Source organism: Tamandua tetradactyla, chromosome 14 (assembly GCF_023851605.1).
Source record: "Tamandua tetradactyla isolate mTamTet1 chromosome 14, mTamTet1.pri, whole genome shotgun sequence".
Lineage (NCBI taxonomy): Eukaryota > Metazoa > Chordata > Mammalia > Pilosa > Myrmecophagidae > Tamandua > Tamandua tetradactyla.
In genome coordinates this window covers 33,373,827-33,390,562 of record NC_135340.1, presented here as the reverse complement: position 1 = coordinate 33,390,562, position 16,736 = coordinate 33,373,827, and the positions used below count along the sequence as shown (strand labels likewise).

The following is a 16,736-nucleotide window of genomic DNA, read 5'->3' as shown; positions in this document are numbered from 1 at the left end:
CTCTGTGAATGTGAAAACCTTATGTCTGATGCTCCTTTTAGCTACTATATCAAAAGAAGAGTAGAACATATGGAATAAAAATAAATAACAGGGGGAACAGATGTTAAAATAAATTCAGTTTGAAATAGTGGTAGGTGAAGGTGAGGGGTAAGGGATATGGTACGTATAGTTTGCTTTTTTTTTTCTCTCTATTATCATTTTATTTCTTTTTCTGTTGTCTTTTTATTTCTTTTTCTAAATTGATGCAAATATACTAAGAAATGATGAATATGCAACTATGTGATGATATTAAGAATTACTGATTGTATATGTAGAATGGAATGATTTCTAAATGTTTTGTTAATTTTTTTAATTAATAAAAAACAAACAAACAAACAAAAACAGCCATTGTGTGTCTCATGAGAGAAACTCTGCGCTAAGAGCTCATTCCATCTAAGAGCCCTATTAATACCTGTAGAACAGGGAAGATCTCAATTTTGGCACTGTAGGCTTACCTGCCTCCCACCAGTTTTAGCCATAAGATTATCAATAATTAGGGCTTATTAGAGGGACATTATGAAGTGTTAGATTATGATATTCTCTCCTTTCTCTGTTTTTGCCCTTCACTTCACCACTCCTCCCAGAACATTTAATCATTGTCTCTATTTACTCATTTTGCCACTCTGCAAGGTTTCCAGTTCTGATATTCCAAATCAGTGTCCCACAATCCAAAATTCTCTCCAATTTCTTCCTTCCACCTCCAACTCCATTTTCTCAGTGCCTTAAAACTTGAATGCTAATAGAATGGATGGATAATAAGAAATTTTGCTCTGCCACTTCCTCTTATATCTGTATTTGGAGAACAGATGTTTAGAATAGGAATCCTAGAGCGAACACCTTTAATGGTGGAATTTCAGGTACTGTAACAGGTGTGGAGCAGGGTATTTGTCACACTTCCATCAGGCCAAAGACTCATATAGGCCCCCAAATTTCAAGCATGCATAAGAGTAGGAACTCCATAATGTAATAATTTTATATCTTTAGCACATCAGTTCTCTTCAAAATTTAGTTTAAAAGCTGATCAATCAAAGCACAATATGTTTCTAGGAAGGAATATTCTGATGCATGGTGGCACAGTGAACAAAATGCAAGAATTTGTAATTAAATAACTGAGTTTTGAAACCATGTTCAGCTAATGACTGAAAATACTAAGCCAGGAGACAGATAGACAAGCAGCTTTATGTTTTAGTTCAGAAATCTAGTAAGTGAGAAATACAATACTTAAACGCAGATCAATCAACTCCAGATGATTGTTTTTTTTTTCATTAGCCATGAAGAACAAAAAATAAAGAATCACACAACTCAAGAAATTACTAAATGAACAACAAAATAAAATGAATGAAAGCAGATGGAAGCTATTACAGATAAAAGCAGAAATTGATGGATCAATGGAAAAATAATAAAGTCAGTGATAACACCACAATCTGATCTTTGAAAATAAGTGAAATATTACCACAAGAAAGCAAATAGTGATAAGGGCACAAATATGCATTCAAAAAATTAAATACTATATAATCAAGTTGAATTTATTTTAGGAATGTAAGGGTGACAATAGTTGTAAAATATTGATGTAATTCTTCATATTTACAAGTCTTAGAAGGCTCAAAAATATTCCTGAGACTAGTTTCATGGACTTGGATCTGGGATAACTCACTGTACTTACACAGGGCATGTGTATTTGGAAAGTTCACCTGATTTTAGTAGCTCTTAGAAATATTTAGATTCTCTCTCTTAGTTTGACTGAAAGGATAAATATGGTGTGGATTCTTGTTTTTAATCTCCTTGCTGCTCTAGATGATTTCTATGAGGATAAGAGGAAATGATGAGTTTATTTAGCCATATTTCTATTGAAGCCTTGGCTTCCATTCATTCAAACAGCTTCATATCTGTTTGTGTAAAAATGCCAGAGAAGGCAGCTACATTTCAAATTTACACAATGTAGAGACATTTTAGTTTCCTGGAATATATCTGAAAATTATTTCTCTCTCTCTCTCTTTTTTATTTTCACATGGGCAGGCACTGGGAATCAAACCTGGGTCTCTGGCATGGCAAGCAAGAACTCTGTCTCCTGAGCCACTGTGGCCCACCCTCTCTCTTTTCTCAAACCTCTCATAATTTTTTGAAATAAAGCTCTTTTTCATGACTGTGACTAATTATATCCAGGCCAAATTATGGTTTAATAACATCAGTTACATAAAGTTGTATGTGGTGAATCTGAATGATTATGCCCCAGACACCTTTATCACAAGTAAGTGAGAAGGAGCTGGAGGGATCACTGGCTGTGAATGAAATACCAGTACATTGGTAGCTGACAAAGGTCTAGAAGAGTTTGTCATCCTTGTCTCAGTGCCTGGCTCACAGCAGGGGGCTAATAATTGGTCTGAATGCTCATGACACTCAGTGGAGGTCAGCTCCTGAACTGCAGTTTGAGTATTTATACCATGATTTTCTTTTTTCTTTTGGCTAAAGAAACAAACCTGCAATTATTGATTATATTTCACATTGTTTCATTTGGATAAATATAGAACCTCTTAATGTACTAACTTATTGCCTTATAATATTTTGAGGTCTTGAAAAGAAGTAATTTTGCCACCCTCTACCCTCTCACATTTTTCCTACTAACAATCTGTAGTGGAAAAAATGGAGAACCAGAGGTTTTGCCATCAGACAGTTCAATGTTCAAACTTATTAGCTCTGTCATGTATTAGTTAAATAATTCTGAGCTTTTTTTTTCAGTATTTGTAAAGTGGGACAGTGATCTTTTTAGATTTTTTGTTGTGAGAATTTATCAATAGTGGACACAAAGAAATTGACAAGAAGCAAATGATCAATTAATAAGGATAATAGCAATAGGTGCAGCAAATGTGTTTGGAAAAAACTAGCATCAGCTCCTGATTAAAAATTCTCATCAAATTTCTAACTGAAAGGGCTCTCTCAATTAATAAAGTGAATTTACAAAAAACCTACATCAAATATTATATATAATAATGAAAGACTAATTTCTTAATCCTAACATCTGGAAAAAGGAATAAGTTTGGTCTCGCCACTTCAATTTAAGTTGTACTAGATGCTCTAACCAGTGCAATAAGGCAAGAGAAGGACCAAAAAGCATATGGTTTGGAAAGAACAAATGAAGTTATCTTTACTTGCATGCAACATACCCATCTATGTAGAAAGTCCAACGGAATTTATGAAAATGCACTAGAACTAATAAGTGAAGGTTACAGGAAGATAGAAAAATATATAAAAACATAAATATATACTTACTATGAATAATCAGTAATTGAAATTTAAACATCAGTATCATTTACAATACATTAAAAATATGAAATGCTAGGGATAAATCTTACAAAAGATGAGCACAATACATACACTTAAATCTACAAAATATCATTGAGAGAAATCAAGACCTTAAGAAATGGGGAGATATATATCATTTGCAGACTGAGGGCCCTAAATCATGCTATAGGCTTTTGATGAAAATCCATATCTATTGAGGGAATTTATTTTGTTGCAATTTGGCAACAAAATGTTGACAGAGGGCAGTAGTAGAAAGCATCTTTGAGGCTAGATCGCTATTAAGAGTGTGGAATTAGTACTTGTTGCCTGACTCACATCGCTTATCACCTTATTTTGGTGTCATTGAAATCACGGGGGGATAAAATATTCATCTCAGACTATTTTGTACGATTCAGTAATTTTAATTGCTGTGCTTCTTCTGTCTACGATTCATATTTTCACCTTTTAATGTTTATGAAATTCAGGCATATTTGACTATTGATAATATTCTGTTATTTTTTTCTCTAATGTCTTTTATTAAAAAAATAATGTTCCTTACAAGTGATATTATTTTAGAGCTGAGGAAATATTGAATTTCGAGTAGTAGTGTTTCCTCAATCAAAGAACATGTATTCATTTTTTGTTTGTTGTGTTTTTAGTCCTTGTTTTTTGTTTTATACCTAGTCAGTCACCATTCTGTTGGGATATAGTGCTGAAAATACAGAATCACTCAATAATGCTTTGGCTTCTTATTAACTCCTCTGATTTGAACCCCAGACCCTTTTCTAACATTCCAGTGCATGATCGAGTGGCCCACAATGGGCATAAAGGCTCATATTAAATGTCCAAGGAAATTGCTATCTTCTCAGGTACAGAAATCCCCTGGGTTGCTCTGCTGAGAACTGTCGCATCAGGTAGTATCCCAGGAGCAAAAGGACCCTGGAGGTTTTGACGTTTAGATTTATGTCCTTTAGATTTATAAGGACCACCTGAAGACCAATCTGTGCTTTATAAATGAGGGCAGGGGTGAGGGCATCTTTCTGGCATTGGGAGCTGTTCAGGAAAACATTCCTCCCAGCTCAGTGCCTTGTCCACAAGGGGGCGCAGCTTCCCAACCCAAACCATTTCCTGTGCGAATTCTAGGCTCAGATTTAGCCTTTCCCCCTGACATCAACATTTCAGCATGTTAAGAATCAAGAGTATTATTTAGGAGACATTCTAAAGATGAACTCTTCTCCAGGCTTCCTGACTGTGATATTCTTAATATTTGGTAAGTAAAATGCCTCCTAAAATTTGGATTCTTTCTTTTGTAATGTTAATAAGAACTTTAACTAAACTTTTGTCCTAGAGCCTTTAATGCCCAAGGTGACAAACATTTAAAACTCCCTTCCCCTCCAGGAGGAAGCAATGGAGACTCCGTGACCCAGATGGAAGGCCAAGTGACCTTCCCAGAAGAGGCTCTCCTGACCATGAACTGCACTTACACAGCCACAGGATATCCTGTTCTTTTCTGGTACGTTCAGTATCCCGGAGAAGGTCCACAGCTCCTCCTGAAAGCTATGACGGCCAATGAGAAGGGAAACAACAAAGGTTTTGAAGCCACGTACAATAAGGAGTCCACCTCCTTCCACTTGGAGAAAGCCTCAGTCCAGGAGTTGGACTCAGCTGTGTACTACTGTGCTCTGAGGGACACAGTGAGGGGAGCTGCAGGGGGAGCTGAGCACAAACTCTGAGCACAACAAGGGGCCTGACAGCTGAGCGGGATCCTCCTGCCTTCAGCACATTCTTGTGTTGCTGATCCCTAAGGACTTTAGTTGAAGCAAAGATCATACAAGGAGCAGAAAGGAAGTGAATGTCGCCAGTAACCTCCTTGTCATTGGTGAAATTGAAAACAGAGTGTGACACCTATAATTCCTCAAACAGGGCCAAAATAATTTAAAGGTAAAATCTCATGGGCCAAAATAATATAAAGGTAGAATCTCATGAACAATGAAGTGGTCTTGGTGCTTCTCCTTGCAGAGCAGTCCAGCCCCCACATTTTGTTCCAGGTCTTCTGGAAGACACATTGCCTTGTCTTGTTATACTGTCAGAAGAGCAAAAGGATTCAAGAACACTGGGTTCCTAATAGAGAAAGGAGGAGGAACAGAATCTTACATGTAACTGAACAATGAAAGGAGAGAAAATGGACATTTATTTTTATTATAATTCTGGTTTTTTTTGGAAAGGAGTGTAAATCAGATGGTAGATGCAGACTGAAGTCAAAAAACAAACAAACAAAAAAAGAGGAAGGGACGAAAACAGAATCGATGAAATGACTCAAGTCCACACCAGGAACAGCTCGCACCTCTTCTCCCTTCCCTATTCCTTGCCAGTACACAGCTCACTTGGCTCTGGAGCAAGGCCCAAAGTGTAGTAGTTTCTCAGTGACAATGGCATGTGATGAGGGAGAAAGCTCTTGAGCAGAAATTCTTCATGACAGTGTAGACAGGTGACCATCATTGAGGAAAACTACAGTTTTTTCACTTTTCAAGGAGGGAAACTGTGGCAGTGGGAGAAGGTAGTGGTAAGGGATGTGGGTGTTCTGAAAAAAAATCTTTGGATTTCATTGCAGATATACTGATGATGTTTGCAAGTATCAGGGCAACCTCATATAATTAATAGTGATTTATTGACTATTAAGTCCTAAGAGGACTTTGTTGCTTGGGAGAAAGGAGCTGTGTGTGCTCTCTGGTTCTGCAGTGGCTGTGACAATGGGAGAGGGTGAACATGGCATTGTCTCTGAAAGATCCCTCCTCCTAAAATATTTCTTTTTTTCTCTGTTCTACTTTCTTGCTGAAAGTTTTCCCTTTTACCTTTTCTCAGAGGCTGCAGCTTTAGATTTTATGAATTAGCTAAGATCACATTAATGTATTTTCCTTTTTATGAGTTTGATAGTCATGGTTTAAAATTGATTATTTTTATTAGATTGGTTTCAATGTAAATTAAATTTAACAGTCTTTACAATTATTAACGCATATTAAAATATATCTTAAACCCATACAATAAGGTCTATAATAAAAACTGAGTTAACTATTTGACTAAACATGGTAGATTAAGTTTACATTTATTTCTTAATGCCCTGAAACTCTATTAAAAAGATAGTAAATTAATTAAAAAAGGGCATATACTTATAAGCACAAAGAAAATAGGAAAGGAGATTACAACAGATAAGTCGTGCAAGCAGAATTTTTGAGTGAGATATATATGGAGAAATGAAATCCTGTGTAACAGATAAAGATGAAACCTGGGCATCATGTGGGAAGCCTGTGAGAAGCATCCCCGTGTGTGCTGAGCCCTGGTGAAGGCTGAGGGATCAGAAGCACCAACACCTGTGAATAACCGGGGAAGATGCTGCTCTGTGTGTGTGTTGATGGTATTTGGGGAGAAGCGATGAAAATAGGGGGACCAGTGAGATAATTTCTAAGGAAAGGACCACCTGTACTCTCCATTTTCCTGCATAGCAAGCAATGATCACATCCCACATGCACTAGGAACTCTACCCAATTTATGCCACTGATAGTCATGGCTTTGGCAGAATTCCTGTTTCCATTAAATCTTGTGTATTATTAAGGTTATCAACATTTGTAAATCTGTAAGACTTTCTTATTTTAAAAATAATTTCTTTAATTGTTTTAATTATCTTAAATCGTTAAGATAGTTGTTCATTTCATGTATTCAAAAATCCATTTAGGTTTTTTCTATAAATTACCTTTTCATATATCTCACACTTTCTACTGCTATTATCTTTTAAATATAGATTTTTAAGTACCATTACTGAATTTAGACAAATAGCTCTCTTGGCCGCTCGGTCCTTCCTCCGGCCTCCGAAGGTGATGCGGCACACACGAGACTCTCCGTTTCTGCTGCAGATCAGCGCTGTCCTCTCAGCCCTTTGCCCCAAGAGCTGCAGCCCCTGAAGTCTCTGCAGACAGGGCCCAGTGCTGAGAATAAGAGGCCAAAAAATATCCAAACTCATTAAGGAAAAGACTTTTCTTAACGGTTGTGGGACTTGCCAAAGCCAAGGACTGTCCTGCCTGCCCCACCCCCGCTCTCTCCTCCAAGGAACAGGGACTGGGTGACACAGACACTCTCCTGCCCGTGCAGGGACCGTTCCGATACGCTCCCGCTCCTCCTCCAGCTGTTGGAGCTGATTTGTCCTCTGCATGAATAATGTCCATTTCCCCTTTTCTCTTCCACAGAAGTGACCATGTTCTAATTGGACTCTCAATAGATTCCAGTCCTGCACTGCTTTACTTAAACTTTCTCACTTTTACTTTTTATTTATCCATTGATGCTGCAGGAAGAACCGGAGCCCAGGCAGTGAGCCAGCCAGATGCCCTTGTCACTGTCTCTGAAGGAGCCTCCGGAGCTGAGGTGCAACTATTCAGCTGAGTCACACAGTAACTGGGATTAGTGGGAGCTGAGCACAAACCCGAGAGGGACACAGCAGGACTTGTGTGCTTCAGGAACTCAGCCTGGGGAGTTTTCAACAAGGTTCCTGTTCCAGGAAGGCAGATGCAACAGGGGAGCTGAGCCCTGGGGAGCTGTTTGTCTGCACATCAGTAATGTACTTCATTCAGATATACCTTGGACCCCATGGAGATCTGAGGTGATGTTCTCCAGGAGGGAATTCCCACCAATTACCCCCCACCATCATCTGAAGAAAGTATATCCTCTGGTGTCAGGATTCTAAGTACAAAACAACAACATTTAAAAACATCATATATGACATATATTATGATGATTAGTGCTACCACAATGTGGATTAAATATGTGGATAACTGAAGCACATGTTTATAATGTTAGTTCACAACCTGTGCAGCCTAGATTCTCCATTACTGCAGTGTAGATTCTCAATCTAGATTTAAACATAACTTCTAGCATATAGATAATACCCCACTGTGTCACACTGGCACATTTTATCAAAATTCAACATCTAGATTTTTTATCTTGTGAGCTTTACACTATTCACTTTTGTGTGCTAGCAACATAATGTGCAACCCATCTGTTATGGGTTGAATTGTGTTCCCAAAAATGTATGTTAAAGCCCTAACTCCCAGTGCTTGTGAAAGTGAACCTTATACAGAAATAGAAATGCACACATAGTATTGCATGAAAAAATAGTGAGAATCGAATATGTTCTTTCATTTAATTAAAATTATACCAATGTCACTTTTCTGATTTTGTTGTCACCATTAAGGGAAACTATAAGTACCTGGTACCTAGTGTGAAACATTTTGGCAATTTCCTGTGTGTCTATAAATATTTCAAAGTAAAAAGTTAAAAAAAATCACCTTCTTTGCTATCACCATCGATCCTAACTTGAAGATCGTTAAAAATAAGAAAGTGCTAAGCCCATTGCAGTGGATGCACATCTCCCCCAATTCTAATTTTTACCTCGAAGCTCCAATTTTGTCATGTCTAACAGCCACTGTCAGTTGATTGTTGGAAATGGCATCCTCACTTCCTTCATCTTCAAGAAAGTATTTGCCAAACACCTGTTTTTCTTTCAGTCATGCTTTTAAGTAAAAAATGGAATTCCATGAATTGAGTTCAGCTCAAACTCAATTCCATCAGTGATTTTCCTCAAGACACCATTATACTTAGCACAGCATCAACCTGCTTTAGGTGTGCTTCCCATTTCCTTATGCAGAATATTAAAGAGTGTACACGCAATGGTTGAGAGTTTTACTTCATCAAGGGCATTCATAAATAAATCTTTTCTTCTTTTTTCTGCAAGTGTATAATGGTGCTGAATATCTACATAGACTACTAGTACATTTTACTATTACATTTCATCTGGATTAAGATACCAGCATTGTCTTTGTACCATCAGTGCAAATATGAACACAGTGAAAAACCCAAATATTATCTTAGTACTATTATAAAAATAGTTTTTACCTCGCTGTGACCACTTGAAAGATTGTTTTGGAGTCTACAGACCCACACTTTGAGAACTGCTGTTCTAACATTAATACTTTTAGTGGAAGTTAGTCTGCTTCTCTGTTTCATGAAAAATTATGTTTTTTCTTCTGCTGACTAGGAGCTTATAGAATTTTATCCTTTGAAGTAAGTAAATAACAAGGTTAGACTGAAATGCTTAGTAGGTTTGAGGGGGCAGGGCATAGCAACACATGACTGTTCTGTCAACATTTATTAATTCCTATGAAAAGAGAAAAATTCATCAGATTTCCAGATAAGAAGGAAAATGACACTTATTCAGATTATCTTTTTTATTCAAAGACTATGTGACAGATGCTTTTTGAGTATTCTGTAATCTGAAAATGTGTTTCTCTACTTAGTATTATATTAAAAGTAAAAGTTATTTTTCAGGCACTGTAAACTTTATAATTGTTATCTTCTTATCCATTTATTATATATTTTTACATTTGCTTATGTCTTTGCTTTACTTTTCTTAGAAAGACTTTGTAGTTTATTTTTCTTTCCTTCTAGATATTTAATGTTCATTGCTCTTATGAACAGAAATTTGTTATTATACTGTCATGTGGTTATTATTGGAAATTGTTCAATGAATATTTAACAATTTTTAAATCTTATCCTTTGTATTACTTTAAAAATAAATGGCATTACTTTTAAAGTATTGGGTATAATATTGGTTGATGGTTAGAAGAGACATGCTTTATCTTATAATAAAATTATTTTTGTGTATTGATTTTATTAATTTTTATTTTTGTTTATTATTTAATTGATTGAACTTTAGATAAGGAATACATTTTGAAGTTTATCAACTATCTTTTCTTATCTTGCAAATTATGTGGATTTTGAACTGTATCAATGGATATCTTTGAATTACTGGAATAAACCCTATTTTTTTATAGAGTATCTTTATACCATTTTTTCTTTTACTTCCATTTTGAACGGAAAGTGAATTCTCATAGTTCAAAATTCAAAAGGCAGAGTGAGAATTTGTTCTTTCTTTCTAGTGACCTAGATTTGCTGTTCTTCTCAGAGACCCATGATGTTACTGGTTACTAATTCTGCTCCCAGGTACATTTCATCCATAAACAGGTAAATAATACAAATACAAAGAAAATTCAATTCTTTCTTTCATTGAAACACTGAACAAATCACTTAATTTCTTAGGGCCAAGGTACAACTGTTGTTTTTTTTTTTGTATAGCATAATTTATATCAAAGCAAAGAAAGAAAAAAGCAATAGTTTTCAAAGTACTCTTCAAAAAGTAGTTACAGGAGAGATCTTAGAGTTTGTCTTGGGCTACCATACAATCCTCTCAGATTTTTCTTTCTAGCTGCTCCATAGAGGAGGCTAGAAGGAATAAATGTATTTTTATCATCACAATTGATTTTTTTCTTTTTTGAAAAAAAAAGCAATAAATTTCAAAGCATAGCACCACAACTAGTTGCATAACAGATTTTAGAGTTTGGCATGGGTTACAATTTCACAATTTTAGTTTTTTACTTCCAGATGCTCTAAGATACTGGTTGTTAAAAGAGATATCAATTTAATGATTCATAATCATAGCCGTTTGTTAAATCCTATCTTCTCTGTATAATTCCATCATCATCTTTGATCTTGAATCCCTCTCTTTAGGGGTATTTGGGTATGACCATCCTAATTTTTCATGTTGGAAGGGGCTGCAAATAATATGGGGTAGGAAGATGGAACTTGCTGATGTTCTGGAGAGGTTGGGCCCACTAAGTTTTAGGACCAATCTGGTCCAGGGACCCATCTGGAGGTTGTAGGTTACTGGAAAGTTACTCTAGTGCATGGAACCTTTGTAGAACCTTATATATTGCCTTACGTATTCTTTAGGATTGGCTGGAATGATTTTGGTTGGGGGTTGGCAAGTTATGATAGGTGGCAATGTCTAACTGAAGCTTGCTTGAGAACAACCTCCAGAGTAGCCTCTCGACTCCATTTGAACTCTCTCTGCCACTGATACTTTATTAATTACACTTCTTTTCCCCCTTTTGGTCAGGATGGAATTGTTGATCCCACAGTGCAAGGGCCAGACTCATCCCTGGGAGTTATCTCCCACATTGCCAGGGTGACTTTCACCCCAGATATCATGTCCCATGTAGTGGGGAGAGCAATGCTTTTACTTGCAGAGTTGGGCTTAGAAACAGTGAGGCCACATCTGAGCAATAAAAGAGGTCCTCCAGGTCCTTTTAAGCATGGCTCTAGGTAGGCTAAGCTTCTCCATTACCTACATTAGTGTCACAAAACCAAATCTCAAGATCAATGGCCTATGGATTTGGGTGTCCCTAAAATTTGACACAGTATCAGGGGATTCCCTGATGGTAAAATTTTCTCTCCCATCTTTCAAGGGACGTTACCAATATTTTTTGATTATCTGCTTAATATATTCTAGAATGTATCCAGGTATTGCATTAAGTTAGAAAGGATTAAAGTTCCTCTTTCTTATTCTGGGCTTCCTGTGTTTCAGTTGTTCAAATGAGCTATGCTAATAGGCTGAGTTAGATTAAATCATACAGAAAATTTAAGGGCCAGACAAAATAAACCTTTCTTCTTCTGGTTTCAAAGAGTAGGTGTGGTTCTAAAATATAGACAATGTCTTCCGTAACCCTGTGTTCTGCATTACTTTAACTCTGATGTGATAGGCTTCATTCTTATCTCTAAATACCAGGTTATATATATCTATAACAGCCTCTCCAAATCCAGTAATAATAATTACCACTCCAGACTAAATGTGTCTGCTATCAGAGCTTACAACCTAGGCCGCTGCTTTTTTATAATCATTTTCTAAAGAAGACCATAAAGTAATTGTTCTTTTGTTTTGGCTTATTTTGCCTCACCAAATGTCCCACAGGTTCATTCACATCGCTCACCACTTTATTTCTCTGTGGGTGCATCCCTCAGCCACCTGCATTCCTTAGGCATCATGCATAATGCCCAAAGTCCACAGTCCATCAACACTCAATTTTAGATAATATCATTGTTCCCAAGAGAAAGATAACCAATAAATGCACCCTCACCAAATAGGAAATCTACACCTCCTCCTAACCCTTTTGTCTCTCCCCCCATTATTTACCTCTGCTGTTGCTGTGGTAGGGCTGATGTTCACCTTTTAAATATAGCCCATAACATGCAATAGCAGTTTTTCCCCTGTACCCTAGACTTAAACACTCTTTGTACATGAATCATACCTTTGAAGTAGTTCTTTCAAGAACTTATTTATAACTGTAGTGTTAATCAGTGGGACACATAGGTCTATACAACCCCCTTCAATTATGTTCACCTTCAGGTAATATTACTTATAGACCCACTAGAGAACCACTGTCACTCCTATCTATTCCCTTTCATTTGAATTCAACCTCCGTACCTAACCATTCACACATCTCTAGTGTCTACATATCTCTAAGTCCCTTATATAATGTATTATAAGACTCTGATTTTACCTTTATCATGGTCATAAAAGTGGAGTCATACAGTATCTATCCTTTTGTGTCTGGCTCATTTCATTCAGCATTATGTCCTCAAGGCTCATCCATCTTGTCATGTGCTTCAGAGTGCCATTTCCTCTTACTGCTGCATAATATTCCATCGTATGTATATACCACATATTGTTAATTGACTTGTCCATTGATGGACATTTGGTTTGTTTCCATCTGAGGGTGATTGTGAATAATGCTGCTATGAACATCGATGTGCAAATGTCTACTTGTGTCAGTGCTTTCAGCTCTTCTGGGTATATACCAAATAGTGCTACTGCTGGGTCACAAGGCAACTCGATGTTAAGTTTCCGAAGGACCCACCAAACTGTCTTCCATAGTGGCTGCACCATTATACATTCCCAACAGAAGTACATAAGTGTCCCCATTTCTCCATATACTTTCAAACATGTACAGTTTCTGGTTTGTTTTAATAGTAGATATTCTTGTAAATGTGAAGTGGTATCTCATTGTAGTCTTGATCTGCATTTCCCTTATAGCCAATGAGAATGAACATCTCTTCATGTGTTTTTGAGCCATCAGTATTTGTTCTTTAGAGAAATGCCTATTCATGTCCTTAGCCCATTTAAATTGGGTTGTTTGTTCTTTCATTGTTGAGTTGTATGATTTCTTTATGTAGGCAGGATATCAACCTTTTGTCCAATATGTAATTTCCAAATATTTTCTCCCACTGAGTTGGCTGCCTCTTCACCTTTTTGACAAAGTCTTTTGAGGTGCAGGAAAATTTGATTTTGAGGAGTTTCCATTTATCTATTTTTTCTTTTGTTGCTTCTGCTTTGGGTGTAAAGTTTAGGAAGCTCCTCCTATTATTAGTTCTTGAAGATGTTTCTCTACATTTTATTCTAGAAGCTTTATGGTGTTAGCCCTTACATTTAGGTGCTTGACCCTCTTTGAATTAATTTTTATATATGGTGTAAAGTAATGATTCTCTTTCATTCTTTTGGCTAATTATAGCCAGTTCTCCCAAGCCCATTTATTGAAAAGACTGTTTTGTCCAGCTCAGTGGATTTGGGGGCCTTACAAAATATCAGTTGTTCATAGATTTGGTGGTCTATTTCTGGACCATTGATTAGATTCCATTGGTCAATATGTCTCTCTTTGTGCTAGTTTCATGTTGTTTTGACCACTGTGGCTTTATAATAAGTTTTAAAGTTAGGGAGTGTTAATCCTCCCATTTTGTTCTTCTTTATTTTTTGCATAGGCTAGCACCGAGAATCGAACCCAGGTTTCTGGCATGGCAGGTGAGAACTCTTCCTGCTGAGCCACCATGGCCTGCCCCCACTTTGTTCTTCTTTTTTAGAATGCTTTTAGCTATTCATGGTCTCTTTCCCTTCCAGATGAATTTGGTAACTAGCTTTTCCAAGTTTTCAAAGTAGGTTGTTGGTGTTTTGATTGGTACTATGTTGAATCTGAAGATCAATTTGGGTAGAATTGATATCTTAACTATATTTATCCTTTCCACCCATGAGCTGAGAATGTCTTTCCATGCGTGTAGATCTCCTTTGATTTTTTTTAGCAATGTTACATAGTTTTCTGTGTACAAGTCCTTTATGTCCCTAGTTAACAACATTCCTAAATACTTGATTCTTTTAGTTGCTATTGTGAATGGAATTTTTTCATTAACTGACCAAGGGACATGTTTTAGCTACTGTCTTAGTTTGCCATTCTTCTATGACAAGTACCACACAATGGTTGACTTAAACAACAGGAATATATTGTCTCATGGTTTTGGAACCCAATGTGAAGGTACTGACTTGGGCTTGGTTTCTCCCAGAGTCTATAGAATCCAACAATTCTCTCTCATGTGGTGATCTCTCTCTCCTTGTGTCTGCTCCTCTGGTCTCCACTGACTTCTGGCTTCTCCTTGTTTTTATTTTCATGCCCAATTTTGTTTGCTTATAAGGATTTCAGCCACATTGGATTATGATCCACCCACATTCGGTTTGGCACCACTTTCACTAATAACAACTTCAGAAGTTTTGTTTACCAATGGATTCACTGGTACCGAAAGGAAGGGGGTTAGGACTTGAGTATGCCATTTGGGAGAGAACAAGACTCAATTTCCAACTACTATTCTAAATTTTTTCACAAACTTTTTCTAAACTATCTACCAGACAGCAAATATTAAAATGGAAACTCCTTCAACTACAAAAATGCTTAGAATAGTCTTCACTCAAGCAGCCTAGAAGTTACTTAAAGCATAAAAAGCCTTTGTTGAAATAGTTTACTGTTGGTCTTATCTCAAAAACCTACTCTCCTTCCCAGAAACCTTCCCTTGCTCTGCTTGCGGGAATAGATATGATATGAACTGATCAGCTCCTTCTTCCCTTTTGAAGGACAAGCTCAAAAGCCCAAATAGTCAACAACAAGAGGAGCCTAAAAGAAAACAGGACATGCTGACCAAGCAGTTTTTCCTCTTCTATTTTTTTCCCTTTTGCTTTGTTCTGGATCCTGGCCTTTCTTTCTTTTTTATTTTTTTTTTTCCATCTGTTTGGAGTTATAAAAACCTAAACCACCCTTCCCCACTCAGAACTGCTGTTGGAAATTTTTTCCTCCAGTTCCTTGATGACACATCTTCAATAAACTCACCTTCTCACCAAGATGAAGAGACTTGTTTCTATGTTTGATGCGGCTCAGGTAGGCCTCGCTATTCAGGATGTGTTTTTTGACATTGATAATGTTGCTACCACCAGATGGCAGTGCCTCTCTCCAGTAAGGCTCCCTGAACCTGGTTTGAGATCAGCATGTGAGTGTATTGAAATCAAAGGCTTGAGCTTGCCTCGGATTGGTGAGGTGACACAATTGAATATCACTCAGGAGTGGTGGTGGCAGTGGTGCAAAGGCTAGTTAAGAGAACCGATTCTTGGAATGTGACTCCATTGCAGGTCCCAGAACTGAGTCTTCTATTAGCACCACTAGGAAGAAGAATGGAGAAACTCCTGGGAGTGCTGTTGGTGATTCTCTGGCTTCAATCACCCAGTAAGTCGGGGGCTATTGGTAATAGGAACAGGGAGACCAAAGTTCAGAGCCCCAAAGACTGAGGGGTAAAGGGTTCTTGTTAGTCTGGAAATGTATAGAAGATTAGGGAAGGGTATGCAAACACCAGAGAGTGGAGATGCACAACTGACTGCTCATCTCTGTCCTTTTGTTTCTGCCTAGGGGTGAACAGCCAAGTAGAACAGGATCCCCAGGACATGATCATCCAGGAGGGTGAAAATGCCACCATGAACTGCAGTTATAAAACTAGTATAGACAGCTTACAGTGGTATAGACAAGATTCAGGTAGAGGCCTTTCCTTCCTGATTTTAATACGTTCTAATGAGAGGCAGAAACATAGTGGAAGACTGAGAGCCACGCTGGATCCCTCTACCAAACTCAGTTCCCTGGTCATCACAGCTTCCCAGACTGCAGACGCCGCTGCTTACTTCTGTGCTGTGGATGCACAGTGTTCACCAGGCACCTGCAGCTCCTACCCAAACCCTGCCTGAGATACTTCTCAGAAGCCCTGATTGTGGGTAGAGTTAGTGGTAGGGCCTCTGATGAATGCAAATTTATAAACAGCTGTAAATGTGAAAGGGACACCCTGTCAAATCCAAGATGTTTTGGAAGCATCTTTGAGTGGGGCATAGGACACTAAATTTGGGGTAGAAAAAGAAATACCAGGTTCACTTCTGACAATACTGACTATATGACCTTAGGCAAGCTTTTCTTTCCTCACCAGAAATGGAGGATTTGGAATAATGAACTGAAAATGTCCTTCAAGCTCTAATTTTCACAGGAAGAAAAGAAAGCAAGTAAGCAGTGAACAATTGCTGCAGATAAGGATGGAATGCCCAGTAATAGAAGATCTTGTCTGTCATGTGTGCAGATGACTCGACATGCAGGTGGGCCTTTGAGATGCATCAGATAATTCTTATGTTACTC

At 37.5% G+C, this 16,736-nt stretch overlaps 1 gene segment (V, D, J or C); it reads left to right on the top strand.

The window, feature by feature from the left end:
- The first annotated feature begins 15,330 nt into the window (after positions 1-15,330).
- On the top strand, positions 15,331-16,525 carry LOC143654889 (T cell receptor alpha variable 17-like). The segment is given in 3 exon segments: positions 15,331-15,449; positions 15,698-15,791; positions 15,972-16,525. Coding segments are annotated over 3 exon segments (459 nt in total).
- The last annotated feature ends 211 nt before the right edge of the window (positions 16,526-16,736 follow it).